The following is a 27,364-nucleotide window of genomic DNA, read 5'->3' as shown; positions in this document are numbered from 1 at the left end:
TACGGTATTGTTCTCCATGGTAAAAACTGGTGGACAAAAGGTATTCTTTTATTTTGGAATATAGGAAAGAGCTTGGCTCCAACACTATGTAGAACAGAAAAAGCCAGTGGTATTATCTTGAGGGTGGGGATGGAGAACTGTGGAATGGGAGGAGAATTTGATGGTACTCACTTTGTCTCTTTCATGACCCAGAATTTTTTGCAGTCTAGTTTACCTTTGAAGACATACATCTTCCCTATACCAACTTCCCCACAGTTTAGGATGGGATTGGAGTACCTGGTAGTTAGTTCTCCTTACAGGGCAGACTCATTTACCCTATTTCCCGAGACAGTTCAGGGATGTTTCTCAGCTGTCAGAGTCAGGGAAGACCCAAGCCTATTATAACTTCTGTCTTTAGCACGAAGAGTTTTATATAGGAGAGTCAGGTCGTATAAATTGTCCAAACAAGTCACCTAAGAAACAGGGAGACTGAAACACAAATTCTGACATTTTATTACCTATCTAAGCCTCAATTTTTCCAAGTGATAATAACCATATTTTACATGGTTATTAGTTGAATTTGATTGCTTTGTGAATTAGCTCTGGGAACTATCTTTGAAGATATAGAATGCATTTATAATATAACCTCTTCACCCCACATTTGCAAATATGTTTATATTCTTTTAGTTATTCAGTGACCTAGAACTAATTTTAGAAAGGATTGCACTCAAAATACTGTTTAACTGTATTTATTTTTCTTCCCAGGGAATTGGTTCTGCTGACTAAAAAACAACCTAAAGCCAATTTTTCTGAAATTGCCAAACTAGCTGTGGACACTAAAAGTCTACATCAGACTTGTTGTGAAGGCAATACAGTAGAATGTGTTCTTGGCAGGGTAAGATCCTCTCTTTTCTGAAAATTCACTTCAGCCTTTGAAAAACTTGTAATTCTTAAATAAAGGCTTCAGTGGTATAATAAATCTAATAGATAATTGCCACTTCTCACCTGCTTCACATCTAAATGTAAAGTTCCAAAATCCCAGAGAAGGAAAGAATAATTGTGATGGTGAAAACTCAATAAGACTTTAGTAAGTCATAAGTTATGTCATGTTTCCATCCATTCTGGAAGTTAGAAATTGAATAATTTTCATGATGATAAAAAACAGAAACAAAAAAAGAAAACAGTATCATTTCATGGAGACACCCAGGATTCCTATTGGCAAGGATCCCCACCCCCAACAATCACTAAAAAGAACTCAATCTGGAAGCAGTAGAACCACTACTGTTTAGTCTGGATTTCAATAGGAATGCCAGAACAATCTACAGTCATTTAATTATTGGCGAGTACTCATAAACAATACTAAATGGTTGCAGATTGTTTGGGCACACCTGTCTTGTTCCAGACTAAAATGGGAACAAGTTTTGAGTTACTGACTTGACAAAGATACTGTTTATACACTAAGAGATTTCTCATTCTGTTTCAGAGGTGTTTCTTGTTTTTATTTTTAACTTTTGTCATCTTAGCATGATCATTTGATTTCTATCCTTAGACTTACTCATTGGTGCGTTATATTAAATTAAGTCTTCAGTTATATCCATCTTTATATTCTTCAAGTAAATCCCATTTTGCTCTATCTCTGTACATGATTTACTAATACATATGTACAATTAAAAATTTTTGCATTTATGTTTAGATGTGAGATTAGTCTATATATTCTTTTTTTAGCACATACTTTATCAGATTTTGGTATGCAGTTATGCTAACTTCCAAAAAATGAATTAGAATTTGTTTCCTTTCAAATTCTCTGAAAAAATTTAAACAGCATTAAGAATTATCTATTTTTTGAAGGTTCGAAAAAAACTGTCCATGAAAGTGAGGATTTGATACCTTTTATGGGGTAGAAGAATAGAATGGAAGGGTTTTAAGATGGATACTAGTCTGACAGCATTTTCATTTCATGTGTATATTTTAATATTTACTTCTTTTGTCAGGTTTCCTAAAAAATGTGTCCTTCATCAGCATTTTCTCAATTAGCAAATTTGTATATATTATTTGAAAAATTCATAACTATCTCCTATTATGTAATGATACCTCCTTTTGCTCACATATTTGTGTTTTCTCTTTTAATTATTTAGCTTTATCAAGGATTATTTAATTTATTGGTCTTTTCTAAGACAAAAGTCTTGGATCTATTCATTCTACTGCATTTCTTTTAATTTTATTAATTCTTTCCTCAGTTTTGTTTAGTTGCTTTTACCTCAGTTGTTTTGATTGACTTCTTAGTTTATTTATAATCATTCTTCCTAAATAACCTTGTAAAAATAATTATTTTACTTAAATTATCATTTCTTTTATAGAATACATCCCACTATTTTAAAATTTAATTAAATTAATTAATTTTTTCCTTATTCCCCCCTCTCCCCCCCCGTCTGCTCTCTGTGTCCATTCAACGTGTGTCTGTGTCTGTTGTATTCTCATTAGACAGCTCTGTGAACCCATCCTGGGACTGGGACCTTCCAGAGTGGGAGAGAGGTGATCATTCTCTTGCTCCACCTCAGCTCCCTAGTTCTCTGCATCTCATATTGTCTTCTCTGTATCTCTTTTTTGTTGGGTCATCTTGCTGCAGTCAACTCTTCACGTGGATGCCTCTACTCCTGAGTGGCCTGCCCTCCTGCATGGGGTTGTACTCCTTGCATGGGGGCCACTCCTTGCATGGGGGCACCCCTGTGTGGGGTGACACTCCTTGTGCACAGCAGCACTCCACGTGGGCCAGCTTGCCACACGGGCCAGGAGGCCCTGGGTACTGAACCTGGACCTCCTATATGGTAGGGGGAAGCTCTATCCATTGAGCCATATCTGCTTCCCTCCACTAATTTTTTTACATTGATTTAATTCTTTTGAATAGAATATTTCTCATAATGCCTTTGGGAAAGGTATATGGATTGTAAGCATTTGTGTGTGTCTATTTTCATCAGTGCTCATTTAATCATAGCATGATGCTTCAAAACTTTACACCAACTCACAAAGCAAGTATGTTTATAAAGCATATTAATTTTAGTATTAAATGATATTAATCAATATAGTTCATTAGTCTGTTGTGTCACTCAATTAGCATCATTAAAGTTAATGATGAGGGTCTCTTCCTCTTTTTTTGACTTCAAGGCACTATAGAACCAACATTTTAGGATTGTATAATAGTTACTGTAACACTAACATTTTTGAATGCTTTTGTGTGCCAAGCACTGATTCTAATTATGTTTATTTAACAAACAATTAAACAGTACATACTTTGTGCTAGGCTCTATTCTATGTACTTAACTATTAACTAACTGAATCCCTGTAACTTCAGGAAGTACTATTTTTATCTCCAATTTATAGATTAGAAAATTGAGGCACAAATAGAAGTAACAAGCCCAAACTCTCACAGCTAGAAAGTGGCAGTCAGGATTAGAATGAGGAGGTCTGACTTCAGAGCCTCTGCTATCATCCACTGCCCTAACTTATTTTTCTGGTGATGATTGCAAAAATGTTGTCTAGAAGACAATAGATGGGGCGAGAAGTTTTGCATCTTCTTGGAATGACTATCCTTACAGTTTCTTTCACAAATTTTCATTTTCCCTCCTATATTTTCAATAGCATTTACTGGCTCTTTCCCTTCAACATAAAAAATATTTTTTAAAAAACATACCAAGCCTCTCAGCATGTATTTATATGCAGATATATGTGTATGTATATATGTATGTGTGTGTGCATGTATGCATATGTGCATGTGGGTGTTGGTATGTATATACTCTATGCTCCTAGCTGCCACTGTTGCTGCAATTGTTCTAGTTTTCTCATTCTTTTCAAATACTTCAAAAAAGCAATTCATAAGAATTATCCCCATTCTATAAATCTCTTATGTGCTCATCTGCTGAGTGACCAGACAACTGTCTGTATCACACAACTGCAGCTGCTATTGGCAAGATTGCCAGTGAGGCCAATTTTAATGTCTTCTTTCTGCCCTGATATCATTTGAATTTTGGCATATTTTATAACAATTTCTCCACTTGAAGAGCCTATATCCTTTGGATTTCCCAATACTACTTTCTTCTTGTCTACCTTCTACATCTCTGGGTTCCATCATGGGTTTCTTGTTCTACAACTGTCTTTAAAAATTTGTATTCCCTACAGTTCTGTTCTTAGGTCTTTTCCTTTCTTACTTAACAAATGCTACCAGAGATGGCCAGCCATTCAAAAAGGATTCATGGTCCCCTTCTACAGTGTGAAAGAGTTTTGGGGCCATGGACCGCTTTTCCCTGCCCGTCTCTTAACTAGGTGGGGTCCTGTGACCAAATTATGGCCAGTGGAAAATGGTTAGAAGTGATTCGTGTCATTTCTAGGCCTGGCCCATTAAAAAACTTCTTGGAGGTCATTCCACCCCAGCAATCCAGGCTGGGCTTTTATAAAAAACATTTGTAGCAGTTTGACATGGTTTATGAATTCCAATAATAGATACTGGATTATGTTTGTAAACTGGTCTGTACTAGGTGTGATTAAATTATGATTAGGACTTTGTTTGGGCCATGTTAGTAGGATGTTTAGTCCCCACTCTCTTGGTGGACAGGGACTCACAGATAAAACTACATGGCAGAACAGAGGAGTTTATTGGAGTTTTAATGTTGGAATTTTGATGCTGGAGTTTTGAGCTGGAGCCTGGGAAGCAAGCATACAGAGGAGCAGAGTAGCTAAACCTGGAGAGACTCCAGCCCTGGGGAGAGAGACAGAATCAGTTGCTTGATAGTCTATAGCTAGCTTTGTGGAGAGAGGCAAAGCCTAGAGAGCCTCATAGTCTAGAGCTGGCCTTGTGGAGAAAACAGAAGAGCTAAGCCTGGAGAGAAATGAGCCCAAGGAAGAGAGGAACCCAGGAAGCCTGAACCCTGGCAGATGTTGGCAGTCATCTTGCTCCAAAACATGGCAATAGACTTTGGTGTGGGAAGTAACTTATGCTTTATGGCCGGGTAACTGTAAGCTTCTACCCCAAATAAATACCCTTTATAAAAATCAAACAATTTCTGGTATTTTGCATCAGCACCCCTTTGGCTGACGAATTTTTAAAATTTATTTTTTATGAAGGAAGATGCAGGTTTATAGAAATATCATGCAGAAAAACAGAGTTCACACATACCCTTCCTTCATTCACACAGCTTTTCTTATTTTTATATTGGTGTGGTATTTTTGGTACAATTGCTTCAATAATTTAATAATTATACTATTTACTAGAGTCCATCATTTACATTAGGTTTCACTGTTTGTATTGTACAATTCTATAGCTTTTTAAAAAAATTTCTTCTAGTAACATATAATCAACCTAAAAATTTCCCCTTTAACCACATTCAAATATATAATTCCATGGTGTTAACTAGGTCTCAAACCTCAAGAATCATCAGAGTCAATACCAGGGAGAAACTATATAAATGTATGTGGCAAGGCCTATAGACAGAATTCAAACAATATTCAAAATTCATTGTATAATTCTAGTGATTTTTATCAAACATCTCAAAAAGATTTGTTAAATGTCTTTTCTGCATCAATTGAGATGATCATGTGCTTTTTTCCTTCATTCTATTAGTGTGATTATTACACCAATTGATTTTCTTAAATGGAATCACTCTTTTGTCCTGGGATCATGACATTGTCTTTTGTCCCACTTGATCATGGTATATAATTTTCCTTTCATGTGCTGTTGGGTTTGGTTTGCTAGTCTTTTGTTGTGGGTTTCTGCATTTATAAGGGATATTAATCTGTAATTTTCTTTTCCTGTGGTATCTTTATCTGGTATTGGTAGGAGTGTGGTGTTGGCCTTATAGGATGTGTTAGAGGGTTGTTTTAGTTTTATAGGCTAATTAAAGCAAATACCATGAAATGGGTTGAGTTAGACAATTGGAATTTATTCATTCACAGCTTCAAGACCAGGAAAATGTCCAAATCAAGGCATCATCAAGGTGATTCTTTGTTTCTGAAGACTGGCTGCTGGTGATCCTTAGATCCTCGTCACATGGCAGGATCTGCTGACCTCTCCCTTCTTTTCCAGGCTTCGTTGATTTCAACTTCTTGCTTCCATGGCTTTCTTTCTCTGAAAGAATTTCTCCATCTGAATTTCATTTTCCTATAAAAGACTCTTTAATAGGTTTAAGACATCTTTTGATTTAGGTGAGACACACCTTAACTGAGGTAAACCTACTTAGAATGGGCTTATTCCCATAGGAATGGGCTAGATTGAAGAACATGCTTTTCTGGGGTACACACAGTTTCAAACTACCACAGGAATATGCCCTTCTCATAAATATTTTAGAAGCATTGAGCAGGATTGGTGTTAATTTTTGGAATGTTTGGTGTAGTTCACCAGTGAAACCATTAGGTCCTTGGCATTTCTTCATTGTGAGGTTTTTGAATACTGATTCAACTTCCTACTTGTTATTGGTCTGTTGAGATTTTCTATTCCTTCTTGAGTCAGTGTAGGTAGTTTGCGTGTGTCTAGGTATTTGTCCATTTCATCTAGTTTATCTAATTTCTTAGGCATGCAATTGTTCATAGTATTCTCATAAAATCCTTTTTATTTCTTTGTTGTTGATAGTAATGCCCCTTCCTTCATTTCTGATTTTAGTTATTTACATGCTGTATCTTTCCTTTTGTTTGCTTTGAGTTTAGTTTGCTTTACTTTTCTAGTTCCTCAAGTTGTGAGGTTAGGTCTCTCATCTGGGATATTTTTTTTTTTTAATGTAAGGATTTAGAGCAAAAAAATTCCCTCTCATACTGCCTTTGCTACATCCCATAAATTTGGTATGTTATGCTTTTATTTTCATTCACCTCAAAATATTTCCTAATTTCCTTTTGATTTATTCTTTTATCTATTAGTGTTTATAAGCATGTTATTTAATTTCTACATATTTATGAATTTTGTAATTCTCCTTCTGTTATTGATTTCTAGTTTTATTCCATTGTGCTTGGAAAATAGGCTTTGTATAATTTCAATATTTTTAAAATTCGTTGACACTTATTTGTGACCTAACATATTTTTTGTCCTGGAGAATATTCCATGTGCATTTTGTGTATTTTGCTGCTGTTAGATGAAGTGTTCTATGTATGTCTGTTAGATCTAGTTGGATTATAATATTTTTCAGTCTTTCTATTTCCTTTTTGATCTACCCATTATTGAAACTGGTGTACTGAAATCTCCTACTATTAATGTAACATTGTACATTTTTTCTACAAATCTGTCAATATTCTCTTCTTGCATTTTGGGGTTCTGCCATTATGTGCACCTATATTTATAATTGTTGTGTCTTGTTGAATTTCCCCTTTATCAGTGTATATAGTGCTTTTCTTTGTCCCTTGTAACAGTTTTTTATTTAAATTGATTTAAAGTATATTTTATCTCATATTAGTATAGCTCCTCTACCTCTTTTTTTTTCCCCCTTCCTTTCACTTTTAACTTTTTTGTGGCTTTGAATCAAATGAGTCTCTCACAAACATTTTTTGAGGGGTCATACTTTTTCTTTTTACTTTTTTAAAAAACCTTTTTTTTAATAAAGAAGTTGTGGGTTTACAGAAAAATCATGCATAAAACACAGGATTCTCATATACTACCTTGTTATTAACACCTTGCAAATGTACCACACCAATGCAAGGTGTTAACAGTATGGTAGTTCATGCTTTTTAAAATGTATTCTACCCATCTCTGCCTTTTGACTGGAAAGTTTAATCCATGTACATTTAAAATAGTTACTGATAATTTAGGATATTCTTCTGACATTTTGCTATTTGATCGTTGTAAGTTTTATACTTTTTTTTGTCCCTCAATTCTTCTTTTGATGTCTACTTTCATATTTATGTGATTTTTGTTTTTTGAAGTTTGATATTTTGAGTCCCTTATTTCCTTCTGTAAATATTTCGCAGATTTTTTTGGTGGTTTCTTTTAGTTTTCTTTGTCATTTCTTTTAGGCTTATATCTTAAATCTATAGCAGTCACATCTGATTTGATACTAAGTTAACTTCAATAGCTCATACAAAAACTGTTCCTATAACCTTCTATCTCCACACCTTCTTTTTGGATGGTTATAGATATCTTTATACATTGTGTGTCCAGACCATAGATTTATCTTTACTTTTTATGCATTTGCATTTCAAAACTGTTGTTTATACTCATGTGTCAACTTGGTAATGTTATGTTTCCAGTTCTTTGGTCAAGCAAGCACTGGCCTGATTGTTATTTTGAGGATGTTTCATGGATTTAAATCATTCATCAGTTGATTTGCATCTATGGCTAATTACATCAACAAACAGAGATTGCCTTCAGCAATGTGGAATGTCTCATCTAATGAATAGAAGGCCTTAAAGGGAGGTCTGATGATTTCAGCAGTAAGGAAGATTTTCTATCTCAGCTTTAGCCAGCCATCTTTTCCTGGGGAATTCATTGAAACCTCATTTGAATTCCCAACTTGTAGCCTTACTATAGAACTTGGACTTGCCAATCCCCTTGGTCACATGAACAAATTCCTATAATAAAAGCTCATGAGAACCCTGACTAAACTAGAACCTGTAAGAAGCAAAAAGTGGAGTTACATGTAAAAAAAAATTAAACAATATTTTGCAATCATTTATAATTACCCATATTATTACTTCCACTGGAGATCTTTATTTCTTTTTGCCCTTTGACCTGCTATCTAGTGACCTTTCCTTTCAGTTTGAAGAAATTTTAACATTGCTTATGGGGCAGGTTAAGTGGTGAAAAACTCCCTCAGCTTTCCTTTATCTGGAAATACCTTAATCTCTATGTCATTTTTGAAAGACAATCTCACCAGATATAAAATTCTTTGTTGGCTATTATTTTCTTTCAGTTCTTAAAAATTTTCATTCCATTGTCATATTGTCTCCATGGTTTCTGATGAGAAAATGACAATCTTATTGGGGATTCCTTGTGTATAACATGCTGCTTTTCTCTTGAAGGTTTTCAAACCCTCTTTGTCTTTGTCATTGGATAGTTTGAGTGCTATGTGTCTGGGCATGTTTTTTTTTTGAGTTTATCCTTTTTGGAGTCATTGGGTTTCTTAAATGTTTATATTTATGTCTTTCATTAAATTTGGACAATTTTCTGCCATTATTTCTTTGGATATTCTTTCTTCCCCCCTGTCTCTTTATTCTTCTTCTGGGACTCCCATAATACCTGCATTTGTTTGTTTAATAGTGTCCCACAGGTTTCTTTGCCTCCACTCATTTTTTAAAAATTTCTTTTTCTTTTTGTTTCTCAGTCTGTGACATTTCAATTGTGTTGTCTTCAATTCACTAATTCTTTCTTCTGCCAGCTGGAATCTGCTGTTGAAAACCTCTGAAGAAATTTTCATTTCAGTTATTGTGATCTTTAACTACAGTTTTCTGTTTGTTTCCTTTTTAAAACTTCTGGTTTTTTACTAACATTCTCACATTGTTCATTCATCATTTACCCTATGTCTGTTAGTTCCTTCTCCGTGTTTTACTTTTTTCTCCTTGAGCTTATTTAAGATGATATTTTCAGTTGTTGTCCAATATGTCGAAAGTATGGTTTTCCTTGTTGATGGTTTTTCATTTTCTTGAAGGGGACATCATTTCCTGTTTCTTTGTTTGCCTTGTAGTCTTTTGTTGCACACTGTACATTTTAATGTTTAATGTGTTGCCTTGGGATTTAATACTGGAGCTGTCTGTTCCTTAACTTTATATCTATCTAGCATTATGATAGAGGTTTCATTGAGTGCCAGGAGCTAAGAAAAACAAACTAATGCAAAAAGCATCTTTCACAGCCTTTGCAAATTGGCACTGTATCGGTTAGTGCTCTCTTTTAGAGTTCACCTTTTCATCAAGAAGGTCAGCCTGAGGCAAAAAGTGAAGTGCAAGGTAAACTTCCTCTTTTCTGAGCATGATTCTTGTATAGGCTTGTATTTGCTTGTGGCTTTAGGAATTCCTCCACTTACAGGATTCTGAATAGCCCCTCTACTTTCTATGAAAGACTATACCCTTCTACAGGATGTACTACTGTATGACTTAAAGTCAGGTATTCTTTACCCCAGGGAACTTTGACTCAATTGGTTCCTACAGTGCTTTAGCTGTCAGCAAGCTGTTTTGCCTTGCAGATTTAATTCTGGGATGTTGTATTAGTCTACCAAAGGGGTGCTGATGCAAAGCACCAGAAACTCCGTTGGCTTTTATAAAGGGTATTTATTTGGGGTAAAAGATTACAGTCCTAAAAAGTCCAACTCAAGTTTCTCACCCGTCAGTTGCCATGTGTTAACGCAAGGTGGCTGCTGATCTTTGCAAGGGTTCAGCCTTCCCTCTGGGCTTCTCTCTCTCAGTTGCAGGGTGGCATAGTACTTGTCTTTCAGGGCTTTCTCTCTCTCCTGGCATAGGACTTGTGTCTTTCCAGGCTTTCTGTATTAGTCTCTTCTGTTGTTTACCCAAGGTTATCTGTAAGCTATCAGGCAAATGGTCCTTCTCTCCCTGGGGCTTTAGCTGTTTGTGCCTTCTCCTTTCTGTCACAGGGCAGGATCAAAATGACAATATTATCTCCTTTTCTGGTGTGTCTTCTTGAGTGAGTGTCCATTTATTTTAGCCCACCAAGGGGATGAGGTCTTAACCTGTGTCATGCCCTACTGATGTGGTCAAATCAAAGCCATAATCTTAACAGCAATTTAATCAAGGGCCTCTTGACCAAATCCAATATAATCAAAAGGTTGTCACACCCAGAAGAATAGATTAGTTTACAAACATAATATTTCTCTTTTTGGGATTCATAAAATAATCTCTGACTGCCACAGATTTTGACCCAGAGAGGAGTTTCCTCATTCAAACTGCAAGCTGCCACCTGATAGATTGGCATTAAATATAGGCTATGCAGATACCTGCACTGGGGTGAGAGTAGGAAGTGGCTAGCATGGGTGCCATGACCTCTCCTACCATTTTTAAAGCTGCATTGTTGTTTTTTTTATTTGACACTTGCCAGTTACTGCAACACTTTAACCGTTCTGGAGTTTTGGGGAAGATGACTCTGCCAGTTTTTTGGTAGTTGTTCAACTATTCTATGGGGGATTGGAACCCTGGAGCATCTTATGCAACCATCTTTTCCAAGCAGAATCCCATGGCAGGATTTGAGTATACAGGAAAATACTGGAAGCCTTTGGTTGAAGATAATAGAGTCTTCATTAGTTTTGTTCATGTAACTGTCCCCTCCTTAGTAGGACTTCACTGAAAGAGAAATATGCTTGATTCTGCTAAGCCACGGAGAGCATGTTAGTTGTTTAAAAAATGGATTTTCTCTTCCTCATCAGTCTCGTTCTGATTCTATAAAGTAGCAACAACTGACTACTCTCAGATTAGACCTTCATCCCATTCTTCTATTCTGACTCCTTTATCTGTACTTCCTCCGGCTTACAGGAAATCTCCTTGGATGTTTCAAAGATCCCTTAAATCATCATAAATGCTATGTTCTAACAATGAACTCTTTGGCCTCCCTCTTTAACTACCCTCTCCAAGCCTGTTCTTTATCCTGAATATTAATTTCAGTAAATTGTGATAACATTTATCCAGCCCCCCATATTGCCCTAGGTTCTTCTTTCTTACTCCCCTTTGCCCCCAACCTAATCATTGCTTATTAAAATCTTGTGAAGTCTACCTTTCAGTAGCTCTTGAGTCTATCCAGCTGATGGTATGGTTCAAGCCTCATCATTTCTCAACTAAATTTTCTCAATAATTTCCAAATATCCTAAATACCATTTCCCAAAAATGTCATGCTCTCTCAATTCTAAGATTCTTTACATATAAAGATGAATAATCCTAAAATGCCCCTCCTTCACATCTGCTCCCAATTAGCTTCTACTTGTCCTTTAAGACTCAACTCTTTCAGGATCTTCATTCCGATCTCCATCCAGGCTGGGTTGCCAATCTCTCTTTTTTCTCCCAAAACATCATGTGTGTCCTTCTCTTATAAAGTTTCTATTATAATTCATTGTTTTAGTTGTTGTTTCTCTAATTATTTGATTCTCCAGTAGATTTTGGTTCCTTAAATGCAGAGACTAGTTTATTCATACACACCCCAATTACTTGTGTGTATGTGTGTATAAGTAAATATATATAAGCATATAGATGTGTATATAAATATATACATATATGGTAATATACAAATGATACAGTAAATGAACAAATTGTGATATGCTTTAGAGATAAAATGCTTTGTACAATGAAAGCATAAAACAATAACAATATAAATATGTAATAAAATTCTTCACTTGTATTTTGTTAGACTAAACACACAAATAGTAATACAGTCTGTCTCCCTTTATGTTCTTTAAAATATGTTAAAAGAGCTTGTGTCACTTGTGTAAGGTCAAATGGAGAAACTTCATTAGAGTGAGTCACAATAAATGATCTTTTCAGTCTTCCCTTTTGCCAAGGATAAAACAATATAAATGCCAAGTTCTTTTTTTCTGGTTTTCTATTGATAACAATAAAAATAAGTAAGTTCAAGATGAAATCAATAATGACTGCTCTCTTTTATGTTTTATAGGGTCAGCTTATGAACTCTATCTGTTCTAAACAGGCTATCCTATCCAGCAAAATCACTCAATGCTGTGCACAGCCAGGGCCATTCCGAGGGGAATGCATTATCAATTCAGAAAATGATGACAAACCTGACCAATTATCCCTGTCACTCAGCAGGTTTACAGAAGACCAGTTTGTATGCAAACAATTCACTGACAAGCAAGAAGACTTCCTACAAGAGTAATATAACTTTGTAAAATCTTAGTGAAGAAATCCTTTATTTATGGATTCTTTGTTAGAGGTTGCAAACTCAAATGCTGTCAGGGGCCTGTCAGTGATGCAAATTAGTTGCTAAGTGAGAACTGTGGACAAGAGGAGATGGTTTGTACAGTCAAAAGTTGGATGGTTGTGTCTACTGCATTTTTGAGAGAATCTGGAAATTTCTTTATTTTTAAATATTGACAGCTAATATAAGATTTTATAAAACACAGTGGAGGCCAGGTGTTTGCAAACTATGCTCTAAGAGACTTAACGAGCAAGAGGTTCAGATTGGTATACCTGGTTTAATATTACTATGTGATTGAAATAGTTCCAAAGTCTCTAGGTGAAGATTTATTTAGAGCAACTAAATTCCAACAAAATCTAAGAATTTGAGTTTTCATCAAAGTTCTTTGTAGAATGAGTTTAGTTATGTTTCTGAAATTACATTTGCTATTGGCTTACGAAAATAAATGTCATTATCTGAGCCCATTTTATTACAAATAACTTAATTTTACCTTTAGAACTGGAAAAGAAGTCAACAGGTATACCTTCCTGGTGGAAAGCACACTGCACTAGGAGTTGGGAGACCTGAGTTCCAGTCCTAGTTTTGTCAGGTGTTAAGTTTTAAAACAAAGGTCAAGTCACTTAATTTCCCTAGGCTCTTGTTTTCTATTTGTAAATTGAGATGATTAAAAAAAGTAACATCAGGTGCCTTCTATGATTCCTTTGAAAATACTCTAGAGTACACTTTTCTCTTTCTTGAAATCTGGAAGAATTAGGCATGGACTCCTCATGCCTAAAGGTTTATTTGAAAAGGGGAGTGGGGATAGAATGGTGATTTAATACCTAGCCAACACTTGAAAAAAATTGGAATATTTATAAAATTTAGTCTCCAAGATTATTGACAAGAATGTGTTCTCACTTAAAACCTTGAAGTTAATTTCTATTAAAAGTATGTAGAGATCGTGAGCCAGAAACTACCAGATAATCAGGATGTTTTAGATTCAAGTTCTAGATCTGTAACTCATGACTGCGTGATTTTAGGAAAATCACTTCATTTCATTTATTCTGTTTCCGTATCTCAAAATGGAGTCTATAAAACCTCTCTGCCTGCCTTCCAAGGTTTTTGTAATGATAAAATACCTTAAGATAAGTTAAGATATGGAATAAATATCAGAATTATAATTGACTTTTGGAAGAAAATGCATGGTCTTTGAATTTTACTATTTACTTTCTGATATGTTTCATATATACAGGTTTATTTATGAATATACAAGAAGCCATCTGGATGTGGCAGTTCCAGTGATTTTAAGAGTGGAAATGGAGTATCAAAATTTGTTGGGAAACTGCTGTAAATTAGAACACCCTCTGGAATGCTATAGTCATGCGGTAAATTCCCTATTTTAAAAATAACAAACCAAAAACTTGCAAATAAGTAATTATACACATAGTATAAATTCCAGTACTGCTAATGGGGCCATGGTTTTGTATGATGATTATGAATAGTCTTCCTAATTACCACCACGAATCTAGAACCAATTTCCATCTAATCCAAGTCCACATCTTCATACCTTAGAAACAATGTGCGTGAATCATTGCTTTGTAGATTCTGCCTTTCATAAAACTTTCTCTGTGCAATCTCTTCTTTGAAATGGATGCAGATGTTTTCTCCGCACTGTAGTCTGCAGCATGCACAGTCTATGCTGGTTTCTACTATGCAGGCCTGGAAATTGCCCCTATTTCTGGCCAAAAAATCAAACTATTCACAGGCAGCAGCTCCTTTTGTTCATTTTACATGAAAAAGTGGTTGGCTTCACAAATCTCAGGCCAGAGAAGTCAGTGGACTTCTTGAGCCAAGGCAGTTCTGGCTTTTGTTATCCTAATCAATGGCTTACGGTTTACAGAGGAGGTGGGGGTGGGGTGGGCAAATGGAGTGCGGGGCCATTTTTTATTTCGTTTAATCTGGGCTCAAGCTGGTTTAACTGGCATCTTTCTGTTCCCAGGGAGAAGGTAAGTGAGGGCGATTTGATCTCTTATAAACACCCTCTTGTGGCATTGAATAATCATGATAATGGCACCTTATGAGAACATGGATTTTTAGTTTACAAAGCAGCTTCAAAACTAGTGTCCTATTTGATCCTCACAACAGCTTGGTAAAATAGCTAATGCCAGCGTTACTAACCATATTTTATAGATGATAATACTGAGTTCAGAAGGTTCAAGTGACTTGCCCAATAGTACACAGGCTGTAAGGATAGGGCTAAGTGTTAAATCCAGGTTAGCTGTTTGCAAATCTGGTTAAATTTTCACTACAACGAACACTGAGTATTGGCGTCAGTAAGACTGGGTCTGCTTAACATGATAACCAATGCTCTTATAGAAGATCTAAGCCTGCAAAGCCACTGGTGTCTCCCCACTGGAATCTTCTTTGCATAGTACAAGAACTCTATGAATTTACCTTTATCTGTGAAAATTCCATTTGCTTCACTTCAGTATGTATTTGTGAAATGCTTAATATGTTCAGTCCTGGTATACGATTTTATCAAACCATAACATCTTCATTCTTATCTGTGTTTCTGTACCAATCTCAGTATCTCTATATATTTGCCATGTAGGTTAAAAACTTTCCACATACTAAAAATAATAAATATATACACTCATACTAACCAAACAGAGTTATAAACTATCTCTCTAAGGATCTCTTTCTGACTTCATAAATGATTCAACTTCATGCATGTAAAAATGCCAGTTAAAACATATATGAGTTTATTTATATCATGGGAAACTGATTATCAATCTTGCTCTCCTACTTCTGTACAAAGTACATGGTGATTCCTGTTTTGCGAAACATGTTTTTCAAGGTTTGCAAACTCACAAAGTAAATAAAACCCTGACTTTAGGAAAATAGCTGTATTAAGAAGGTGGTTTTGCACTTACTTAGAGATATATTGTTGCAACCATAGATAAAGACTAGTTATCTTTATTTTTCAGAAAGATATGCTCCAGAGAGTGGTTCATAAAAGCCACGAGCATGTGAAAAATTACTGTGATTTATATGCGAAATTAGGAGAGGGCAACTTTCACAGCAGGTATGCTTCTAAGATATTGTCCAGATTTATCCTTGTTAATGACTTTTAGTTAACTCCTGATGTGCAGGGTTACTAAGAGTTTATATTCAACTTTAAAATCTAGGAGGTCAAGGGGAATTATTAGTTCAGAAGTAACTCTTTGACTTGATTAAATGTATACATAAACTTGCTTGCTTCTACCTTGCTCTCCTGGCCAGTCTCCCAGATTGCAGTCAAACCCAGAGGTTCTGGAGCAAGGCAGGTCCTGCTGCCTTCCACAGCCTCAAAGGGGCCCTCTCCCTCACATGAGTTCTGAACATTTCATTTGGGGCTTAGTAATTTTGAGTCCAGGCTGTAACAGAGATCTAATCTATGGCCCTCTCATCGGGATCAAATTAGGTCCAAATGGCAAACGTAGTATTTTCCCTACGGAGACAAGAAATAAATACATATCTTAGTTATTTGCCAGAGGCAACATAAATTTCTTTATGTATAGAAAGTCTATTAAAGCCCATTGTATTTCAGAGCTCAAGATAACAATCATGAAAAAAAGTTGATTTTTAGTAATCTTTAAGATCTTACTACAATAGTCTACTTAAAAGCAGCATATTGTGGGAAAATTGGTGGATGTAGTTGATATGGTGCCTCATAAGATTGAGCTTAATTAGATGTCCAGAATAATGGATTGAAAAATAGGAGTCTTTTTTCTTGCTTCAGTGAGAAAATTTGCCTTATTATTCTACTGCTATATTGGATTCAGTTGCAAATGCCCTGTTTAAGGATAAGATCTGTGGTTCACAGACTTTAAGGTGCATCACAATTACCTGGAAAGCTTGGTAAAACACAGACACCATTCCAAGTTTCTATCTCTGTAAATCAGGGCTGGAGTCTGAGAATTTGTTTTTCCAATTATCTTGGTTTGCCAGGATTGCTATGGCAAACTGGTTGTCTTGAACAATAGGAATTTATTGTCTCACAGTTTGGGAGGTGGTAGCTTGCTGGCAATCAGTTTTTGCCTCTGACACATGGCGATCTGTCCTCTGTCCCTCTTCTGGTTTCTACTGACTGACAGCAGCCTAATTCCCTCTACTAATAAGGGCTTCAATCACATTGGATTTATGCTCACCTAATTCAATTTGGCCTCATCTAAATAGGATCTTTGAAGATGACATTTACAAATGAGTTCACACCCACAGGAAAACTGTTTCATTGGCTGTTATAAAAACTAAACGTCCCCCAACTTCATTTTTATTATAGCTCCAATAAGTAATTCCATTTCCTTGTCCACAAATCCAGTTCTGTAGTCTTTTTCCTTAAAATTTCTCTCCATATCTCAATTACCACCACTGATCTCCTAGTTCAGGTTATCATTGTCTTTCACCTGTGTTATGGAACAGCCTTTTACACTATTTTTTCCCTCACTTTGCCTTTTGTTCACCTTTAATCCATTCTTTATAGAGCAACCATAATAATCTTTAAAAAAATGTTTATCTAATTCTTTGACTTAGCTTTCTTCCTTCCTTTCTCTCCATCCCCACCCCCTACCTGCTTCAAGGAAACAAAACCACATGCAATGACTTCTTTTTTTTTTTTTAAAGATTTATTTTTTATTTGTTTTTCTCCCCTTTCCACCCCCAGTTGTCTGTTTCTGTGTCCATTCACTGTGTGTGTTCTCTGTCTGCTTGGATTCTTGTCAGCGGCACTGTGCCTCTGTGTTTCTTTTTGTTGTGTCATCTTGCTGCGTCAGATCTCCATTTGTGCAGCACCATACCTGGGCAGGCTGTACTTTTTTTGCATCGGGCAGCTCTCCTTACAGGGTGCACTCCTTGCGCATGGGGCTCCCCTATGTGGGGGACACCCCTGCATGTCATGGCGCTCCTTGTGCACATCAGCACTGCGTATGGGCCAGCTCCACACGGGTCAGGAGGCCCTGGGTTTTGAACCTAGAACCTCCCATGTGGTAGGGGGATGCTCTATCAGTTGAGTCAAATCCACTTCCCTGCAATGCTCCCCTCCTATCTTCACTTGCCTTTACCTGGATCATTCCAAGTTATCTGTCATCTCAGCTCAGATGCCATTTCCTCTAGGTGGCCTGTCTAGATGGGATTAGATGCTATTCTATACATACCCACAACACTCTGTACTCCTCGCACTGCAGTACACTTGTACATCTCTCCCACTATGGTGTGAGTCCATGAAAGCCAGAACAATTTCCCAACTGTTGCTGCATTCTGTACTCCTTGCAAAGCAGATGACACATGGTAGATAATCAATAAAGCTTTAATGACCTGTGCATTTGTTTATTTCAGAAGCTCCTTGCTCCAAGTCTGATTTTGTAGCCATCCAAATTAGCTGTTATAACATCCCTGATAAATAGTAAGCATGGGTCAGATATTGGAGCAATATGTGATGTAGGGAGAGAATTCTGGGTATACTGAAAAATATTAAATAAGCCACTTGTCCATATGAACAAGGACTAAAGAGATAGAATTAAACTTAGTTTAAGGTCTTTAAAGTCTTAAATCAGAAATAATGTCAGAAATTGAGGAAAATTCTGTCGAATTTTTCATATCTGAGCATATAACCATTATAAGAAGAAATTATTCTTTCAGGCTCATTGTCCTTTATTCTAAGAAAATCCCACAACTATCTGCTCAAGAGTTAATTGTGATCACGAAGAACATGGCAGCTGCTGCCACCAAATGTTGCCCACTGAATGATGAGAACCAGTTTTACTGCATTGAGGACTCGGTAAGCATATCTGTGCCTTAAAAACTATGTTTTCACTGTTTTTAAAAGTTATATTTTCACTCAATCCCACCCTTACCCCCCATTGTTCCAGAAATCTCACTTCTGTGGACACATTTATGGACTTGCAATAGAGTTTAATGATTCTGTTCTCAGTAGAAAGTCTCTCAGATCAGCTCATGCCAATAGTCTTTTATAGTGGTAGGTATAAGACTGTCATCTCCCTGACACAGGGTATGTCAGACTCATCGGGTCTTCCCTTAGATAATATCTCAAGGTCTATTCCTTGGATTTTCAGGTAAATAAAAGTAATTTTATCAGTAACTTAAAAGATAATGCTGACTTTTAGACTAATATCCTAACCAAACTCACAGTAAAATTTTAAAGTAGTATATCAGCATGTTCATCTTCTTTTTACTACTTGGTCTTCTGATAAAATATAATTGTTTAGGTTTCAGATTTAAATATTTTTTATTATTTAGTCCTGCCTTCCTTTTATTTATTTATTTTTTAGTTTTCATTATCTAGTCGTGTCTTTCTTTTTCATTAGACTTGTTTACAAGGTATTTCTTAAGTTACTTCTAATATTGATAAATGCAACAAATGTTGATGCTTGCTGGTTCCAATTACTTCATTTTCACAAACATGTAATGAGTTTGGGAGGTCGTTACACTCAGAGTGGCACACAAGCAGACTTGCAGACAGCATCAGGATAATTATCGGTTCTTGGACACCAAGTTGGGAGCAAGACAAATTCTCAGTTCTAGAAAGGGACAAGAGTATGAAGGAGATAACAGAAATTGGAACCAAGGATTTCTTTCATTATTAACTTATTCATTAAACAAATATTTATAGGGGATCTATCATGTGCCAAGTACTGTGGTCTTTATAAATGTGCAGTTATAAAAAATAGGAACAAAGTGGATTTAAGTTTCTTGAGTAGTCAAATCATCAGTTTCATTCTGGAGCTAAATTTGAAGTAGTGTTGACCTGAGGTTTGATTTTAGTTTGGTGGAGTATAAGAAATTCTTGCTTCAAGACCTAGACTGGGCTGAGGAAGAAACCAGAGATGAGATCTAAGTGAGTACAACTTGAGGATGACAGGAAAAAGAAGGACAAGACTGGGAATTGCGCTGTGCCCGACACTATTGCTTTTTCCCAAACAGTGAAATCCCAACTGAACTAGAAGAAACTGAACTTGTGAATATTTAACTCTAATCTCTTCTATAGATAAAAAAATATATGTAATGACCATAAACTTTGTGACTTTTATTTTACTTCTTTTCTGGGAAAGGCAAAGCTAATTTTTGGAGCTTTATGCAGAAGACATGAAGTCAAACCTACCAATGCTGGTGTGGGTCGCTGCTGTGTTGACTCGTATGCCTTCAGGAAGACTTGTTTTGATGATCTACAAAGTGATGGAACTTATATTTCTCCATCTTTATCTTATAACCAAGTCAGCAACTTGAAAGAAAACATGTGCAATGCTCAGGAAACAGAATTCCGAAATGAAATGATAAAGTAAGAATGCTTATTTTGTTCTTTATGGCCAGCAGAGGAAAGATCTTTCTTTTCTTTCTCTCTCCCCTCCCCCTCCCCCTCTCTCCCTCTCTCTGTCTCTCCCTCCCCCTCTCCCTCTCTCTCTCCCCTCCCTCTCTCCCTCTCTCCCTCTCTCCCTCTCTCTGTCTCTCCCTCCCCCTCCCCTCTCTTATTACATAAATATTACATAAAACTTGTAGGGAATTCCCATACACTCCGCTCCCTGCACCTCCCATTTTCTCACATTAACAACATCCTTCATTAATGTGGTACATTCATTGCAATTGATGAACACATTCTGGAACACAGCCACTAAGCATGGATTAAAGTTTACATTGCAGTTTACTCTCTCTCCCACCCAATTCTGTAGGTTACGAGAAGATTTATAATGGACAATATCTGTTTTTGCATTGTCATTCAGGACAATTCCCAAGTCCCAAAAATGCCCCTGTATTGCACCTGTTTTTTCCTCTCCCTGCCCTCAGAACTTCCAGTGGCCACTGCCTCCATATCAATGCTATACTTTCTTCCATTGCTAGAATCAAAATAAGTCTACAGTAAAATACCAGCAAGTCTATTTTATGTCCATAGTTGATTCCCGAATCCTGAGGTTTCTGGGTGGTGATGTCCATTCTGCCTCTAATTAGGAGGGATCCTCAGTCCTTTAGGGCTGATGGATGGGATTCTCTTACTTGCAGTTGTAGACTCTCTCAGTTCCTTGGTACAGCGGTTGTCCATCATCACCTTCTTGTTAGTTGTCCTGGGTGAGACCAGTGAACTGGAGAGTAGATGATACAACTCTGTTGAGATTTAGGGCCCAACTGGTTCATGGAGCCCAAAGATTTAAATCTCTCAGAAGTACACCTGTCATCAACTCTAGTACTAATTATAGGCTCAAACAGAAGGACAGAAGAGCCATGTGTAGGGAATTATAACTGAGTCCAATTCTGTCACCCTGGGGAGCATAAATTTCAAGGTAAGACTGACTGGCAAGGCACCAAACTCCTGAGTGATCTGTCCTGACTATAGTGTTTGAATGTCTCCAGAATCCTCAGGAGCCCCATTATTTGGGGTAGTATTTACTTTGGCAGTCAATGAGATCCTGCTGAGATGTGCATTAGTGTAACCTCTGGAATGACTTCCTGACTCACTTTGAAGTCTCTTAGCCATATAAACTCATTTGTCTTTGCCCTTTCCCTCTTTTGGGTAAGGTCTTTTCCCAGTTGCATTTCTAGTGCTTGGTAGTAGTCCCTTGTTGCCAGAGAGGCTCATCCCCAGGGGTCATGTCCCATGCTGGGGGTATGGGGAAAGTAATGTATTTATATGCTGAGTTCAACTTAGAGAGGGGCCTTTTGAGCAGCAAGGAGGCTCCCAGGAGACAACTCTTAGACACCCTATAATACTAGGCTAAATTTCCATTTCAAGAATAAAGGTTCATGAGCACAGTCATTGAGCTCAAGGGACTGTCAATGGACCATCCTCCTTCAGTAGTCATTGCCCCTGTACTCAGGGAATTCTTAGTATTCCATTAGAGAATATGGTAGAGCTCCCCAGGATGGGAATTTGATATTCATTCAGTTATTGTGTGAATCTTCACCCACCATGACAATGCCCCATGAACATTTGAATTCATTTATACACCTTATATGCATGCCCAGGTGAGCTACCTCCCATGTATCCCCCATTACTGACACCCTGCACCAAATATCCTTCCTTGCCACAGTTGCAACCCTTCTTTGATCCAAAACTTCAAAAATAATGCCAATAAAATAGCCTATACAATGAATAAGAAAGTGAAACAATAATGTTTTTATTTTTTAGAAATAAGAAAATACAAAAAAAATTTTTTTTAATAAAAAAATCTGGGATAATAGAAACTAGGAAAAAATGTTAAAATTTTTGACATTTTGCCTTTCATCACTGTAACGTCTGTAATCCTATTTTTACAGTGACATTTTCTTCCGTTTATGACCCCAGTGTCTTACTTTTTTCATTTTGTCTTCAAAGAAGTTTTAGGTTACAGAAAATCACATAATGAATTCAGGAGACTCCCATATACCCAACATCCTTCCCCTTTTCCCTTTTCCCCTATTAATAAAATTTTATGTATGAATGGTACATTTGATGTTCAAATATCGAAACATAGCTACTAACCATGGTCAATGTTTTACATTTTGAACCATACACTTTTATAAATTTTTGTGTAATTTAACATGGCCTGTATTCATCATAGCAAGATCATGTAGAATCTTCTATTGCCCCCAAAATGCCCCCTGTTCCATCTATTCTATTCCTCCCTCCCCTTCTCCTGGGTACCCATGGCAACCACCAGGTTTCACTTCTTGAAGGACAAGATTCATAGTTACTTGTAACAGCACTGAGGGCTTGACACACTGGTCTGTTCTCCCCTATTAGGCACCACCCATGGTCTCGAGAGACTCAATGGAGTAGGTCTTAACTTCAATCTGGACATAAATATAAGTATTGCCTAATGAATAAAGCAGCTAAAGGTTATGTTGTAGGTGAAATTTAGAATATTCTGCAATTTTACAATTGTCTATATCACGGTTGCTATCCCAATTTGATCACTGTTAAAGATATTTAAGCATATTGATCAGAAACTCATGATAGGAAAGTATATTATCTCATGTACTTTTCCTAAGATGTGAACTATAAAAAATTGTCTTATAATGTATTCCAAGCAAAAAAGGTTCCATGAACAAATAAGTTTGGGAATATAGTATTTCCTTTCTCCTCATAGAAATTCACACCTTCTGTTAACAATGGAAGTTGGAAAAAAATCTCCAATAAAGTAAATAGTTTATTCGTTCTAACCTAGAATCATTTGGACCACAGAACATAGAAAGATTCTGTAGGATGAGCTTGCTGGAAAAATATTTGGAAGTGTTCCATTAATGTGATGTTTACCAGTACATAATATATTATTTTACCACCACTTCCACTACTGTTACTGAGTACTATTTTTTTCTGTTTGGAAGGACAGTTTTTGAGTGATGAGTAGAGGGTGCCGTCAGGGTGTAATACCTGAGAAATCAACTTCTTGAATTCTTGATTTACCTTTTTTTTCTGTAATGCAATTCCTTGCACCAAATAAAGCATTTATACTAACTTCTCAGAATATAGAAAACAAATTTCCACTGGAAACTTACAATGTAAAAATACCCCAAATTTTTTTTTTACCAATGTTTTACAGAATAAACTTCAGCTTTCTATTCTCTGACCTCATTCTATTTTCTGGTGACTTGTATTCTAGCTATTAATTCCATGAGTTTGCTCATAATATTTAGTTCATAATAGCAAAATCATACAATATTTGTCCTTTTGTGTCTGGCTTGCTTCATTCAACATGATGTTCTCCAGGTTCATCCATGTTGTCATATGCTTCATGACTTCATTTCTTCTTACAGCTAAGCATTATTCCATCATGTGTATATACAATTTGTTTGTCCATTCAAGTCTTTTGCCCATTTTTTAGTTGGGTCATTTGTCTTTTAATTGTTGAGTTGTTGGGTCTCTTTATATATCATGGATATTTGACCCTCGTTAGATATGTGATTTCCAAATATTTTCTCCCATTGAGTAGGCTACCTTTTTGCCCGCCCCACCCCCGGCCCCCCGACAAAGCACTTTGAGGTGCAAAACTGTTTAATTTTGAGAAGTTCCTATTTATTTTTTTTCTTTCATTGCTCATGCTTTGGGCGTAAGGTTTAAGAGATCTTGAAGGTGTTTCTCTATATTATTTTTTAGGGATTTTATGGTCCCAGTTTTTATGTTTAGGTCTTCGATCTACTTTGAGTTGAATCTTATGTAGGGAATGAGATCGGGTTCTTTTTCATTTTCTTGGTTATGGATATCCAGTTCTACCAGCATCATTTGTTGAAGAGACTCTTCTGTTCCAGTAAAGTGAACTTCATAGGCTTATCAAAAATTATTTGACCGTGGAGATGATCTATTTCTGAACTCTCAACTTGATTCCATTGAGCAGTATGTCTATCTTTAGGCCAATATCATGCTGTTTCAACCATTGTAGCATGTAATATGCTTCAAGGTCAGGAGGTGTGAGTTCTCTGAATTCACTCTTCTTTTTCAGTATGTTTTTGGCTATTCAGGGCCCCTTTCCCCTCCAAATAAATTTGGTAATTGCCTTTTCTATTTCTTTAAAGTAACTTTTGGAATTTTGATTTGAATTGTGTTGACTCTATATATCAGTTTGCATAGAATTGATGTCTTTATGATATTTGATCTTCCAATCCATGAACACAAAATGTCCTTCCATTTGTTTAGGTCTTCTTTGATTTCTTTTAGCAGTGTTTTGTAGTTTTCTGAATACAGGTCCTGTAGATCTTTGGTTAAATTGACTCCTTAAAATTTGAATTTTTTTGTTGCTATTGTAATGGAATTTTTCCCCTTAATTTCCTCCTCAGATTGTTCATTCCTAATGTATGGAAGCACTACTGAATTTTGTACATTGGTCCTGTATCCTACCACTTTACTAAACTTTCTTATTAACTCTAGTATCTTTACTGAAGATACTATGGACATTTCTAAATATAGCACCATGTCATCTGTGAATAGTGACACTTTTACTTCCTCTTTTACAATTTCTTTTTATTTCTTCTTCTTGCTCAATTGTTCTAGCTAGAACTTTTAGCACAATGTTGAATAACGGTGACAGTGGGCATCTTTGTCTTGTTCCCAGTTTTAGAGGGTAAGTTTTCAGGTTTTCAACCTTTCCCCAATGAGTACAATGTTGACTGGAGTTTTTTATATATGCCCTTTATCATTTTTTTTCTTGTGTTGAACCACCCTTATATACCAGGAATAAAACCCACTTGATAGTGGAGTATAATTCTTTTAATGTGCTGTTAAATTTGATTTGCAGGTATTTTGCTAAGAATTTTTGCATCTATGTTCATTAGAAGTTTGGTCTCTAATTTCCCTTCTTATAGTATCTTTTATCTGGCATTGGTATTAGGGTGGTGTTGGGTAATTTGCATTGGGTAACTTTCCCTCTTCAATTTTTGGGAAAATTTTATACAGGATTGGTATTAATTATTCTTAAAATGCTTGGCAGAATTAACCTGGGGAATCATCTGGTCCTAGACTTTTCTTTGTTGTGAGATTTTTGATGATTGATCAATTTCTTTAAATGTGATTGACTTGCTGTGTTCTTGTATTTCTTGTAGAGTCATTGTTGGTTGTTTGTGCTTTTCTAGGAATTTGTCCATTTCATCTAGGTTGTCTAATTTGTTTGCATTCAGTTTCTCATAATATCTGCTTATGATCCTTTTTGTTTCTACGGGGTCAGTCATAATGCCTGCCATGCATTCCTGATTTTATTTATTTGCTGCTGCTTCTTTTTTTTTCTTTTTCTGTTAGTCTGTTGATTTTATTGATCTTCTCAAAGAACCAGCCCTTTGGTTTATTTTTGTTTATTTGATTTTCTCTACTGTTTTTCTTGTTCTCAATTTCATTTCATTCTGCTCCCATCTTTTTTATCTCTTTCTGTTTGCTTTGAGATTGGTTTGCCTTTCTTTTTCTAGTTCCTCCAGGTATTATGTTAGGTCTTTGATTTTTAGCTCTTTCTTCTTTTTAAGGATAAGTGTTTAGGACTATAAATTTCCCTCTCAGCATACCTTCACTATACTCCATAAGTTTTAATAAATTGTGTTCTCATTTTCATTCATTTTGAGATTTTACTAATTTTTCTTACAGTTTCTTCTTTGACCCATTGTGTTGTTTAGCCTGCACAAAAGGAAAATTTGCACATTTTCCCTTCTCTACCTATTTTTCGTTTCCAGCTTCATTCTATGATGATCCAAGAAGGTGGTTTGTATAATTTCAGTCTTTTAAAATTTATTGACACCTGTTTTGTGACCCAATATGTGGTCTATTCTGGAGAAAGAACCATGAGTACTTGAGAAGAATGTATAATGTGTCACTTTGTTTTGCAATGTTCTGTGTATGTCTGTTAGGTCTAGCTAATTTATCTATTGTTTAAGTTTTCTGTTTCCTTGTTTATCTTTTGTTTAGTTGTTCAAACTATTGATGTGATGGCATGTTGAAGTCTCAGACTATTATTTAGGGATGTCTATTTCTCATTTTAGTTTTACCAGGTACATAGATATTTACTCCTTCCTGGCTGATTGTCCCTTTTATTAATATATAATGGCTTTCTGTATCTCTGATAACTTTTTTGCATTTAAAGTCTATTTTGTCTGATTTTAATATAGATACCATTGTGTTTCTATTATTGTTGTTGTTGTTTTGGTTACTATTTGTGTGAAATCTCTTTTTCCAAAATTTTACTTTCAGCCTGTTTGTATCCTTGGGTCTAAGTGAGTCTCATTCAGACAGCATGGCTCATTTTTTTAATCCATTCTTTCAGCCTTTATCTTTTGATTAGGGAGTTTAACCCACTAAAATTCAGTGTTATTATTGTAAAGGTGTTATTTACTTCAACTATTCTATCCTTTGGCTTTCATATGTTGTATCTTATTTTTATCTGTGTTTTTACCATTTTGATTATGATTTCTGACAGTCTTCACTACTACAGTCTCTTCCAAGTCTTTCTCTCCTGTCTTTTCCTTTTGGGTTGCAGAGCCAGATTCTTGTTTACAAACTCTCTTAGTTTCTGTTTATCTGTGAATATTTTAAACCAACTTCATATTTGAAAGACAGTTTTTCCAGATAAAGAATTCTTGGCTGGTAGTTTTTCTCTTTCAGTATCTTAATTATGTCATACCACTATCTTATTTCTTCCATGGTTTCTGATGAGAAATCTGCACTATGTCTTACTGGGTGTTCCATGTAAGCTGCTTTGCTTCTTCCTTGCTGCTTTCAGACTTTTCTCTTTATCTTTGGCATTTGACATTGTGAATAGTACGTGTCTTGGAGTATGTCTACTCAGATTTATTCTGTTTGGAGTACACTGCACTTCTTGGACATGTAAATTAATTTCTTTTATGTTGTGAAAGTTTCAGCCATTATTTCCTCAAATATTCTTTTTGTCCCTTTTCCTTTCTCTTCTTCTTCTGGAACTCCCATGACAAGTGTGTTGGTGCACTTCATACTATCAGTCAGCTACCTGAGGCCCTGCTCAATTTTCTGCATTATTTTCTCTCCATTCTTCTCTTTTCTATTTCACTTTTTCTGTTTCCTACATCACTGATTCTTTCTCCTCTGATTTCAAATATGCTGTA

General features: G+C 36.0%; 1 protein-coding gene across 5 annotated transcripts in view; it reads left to right on the top strand.

Moving 5' to 3' along the window:
* LOC101438473 (alpha-fetoprotein) overlaps positions 1 to 27,364 on the top strand; it is an 83,909-nt gene that overhangs the window by 12,423 nt on the left and 44,122 nt on the right. For all 5 annotated transcript variants that reach the window (XR_009185838.2, XM_058297077.2, XM_058297059.2 and 2 more), the window contains exons 7-12: positions 745 to 874; positions 12,551 to 12,765; positions 14,043 to 14,175; positions 15,778 to 15,875; positions 18,467 to 18,605; positions 19,897 to 20,123. Coding sequence is in view for 4 of the 5 variants with exons in the window: in XM_058297077.2 (XP_058153060.1) it covers positions 745 to 874; positions 12,551 to 12,765; positions 14,043 to 14,175; positions 15,778 to 15,875; positions 18,467 to 18,605; positions 19,897 to 20,123 (942 nt within the window). In the remaining variant the exon portion in view is untranslated. The remainder of the gene's footprint in view (positions 1 to 744; positions 875 to 12,550; positions 12,766 to 14,042; positions 14,176 to 15,777; positions 15,876 to 18,466; positions 18,606 to 19,896; positions 20,124 to 27,364) is intronic.

This window comes from Dasypus novemcinctus, chromosome 1 (assembly GCF_030445035.2).
Source record: "Dasypus novemcinctus isolate mDasNov1 chromosome 1, mDasNov1.1.hap2, whole genome shotgun sequence".
Classification (NCBI taxonomy): domain Eukaryota; kingdom Metazoa; phylum Chordata; class Mammalia; order Cingulata; family Dasypodidae; genus Dasypus; species Dasypus novemcinctus.
The sequence above is the reverse complement of the archived record's forward strand: the minus strand, read 5'-3'. Positions and strand labels throughout refer to the sequence as shown.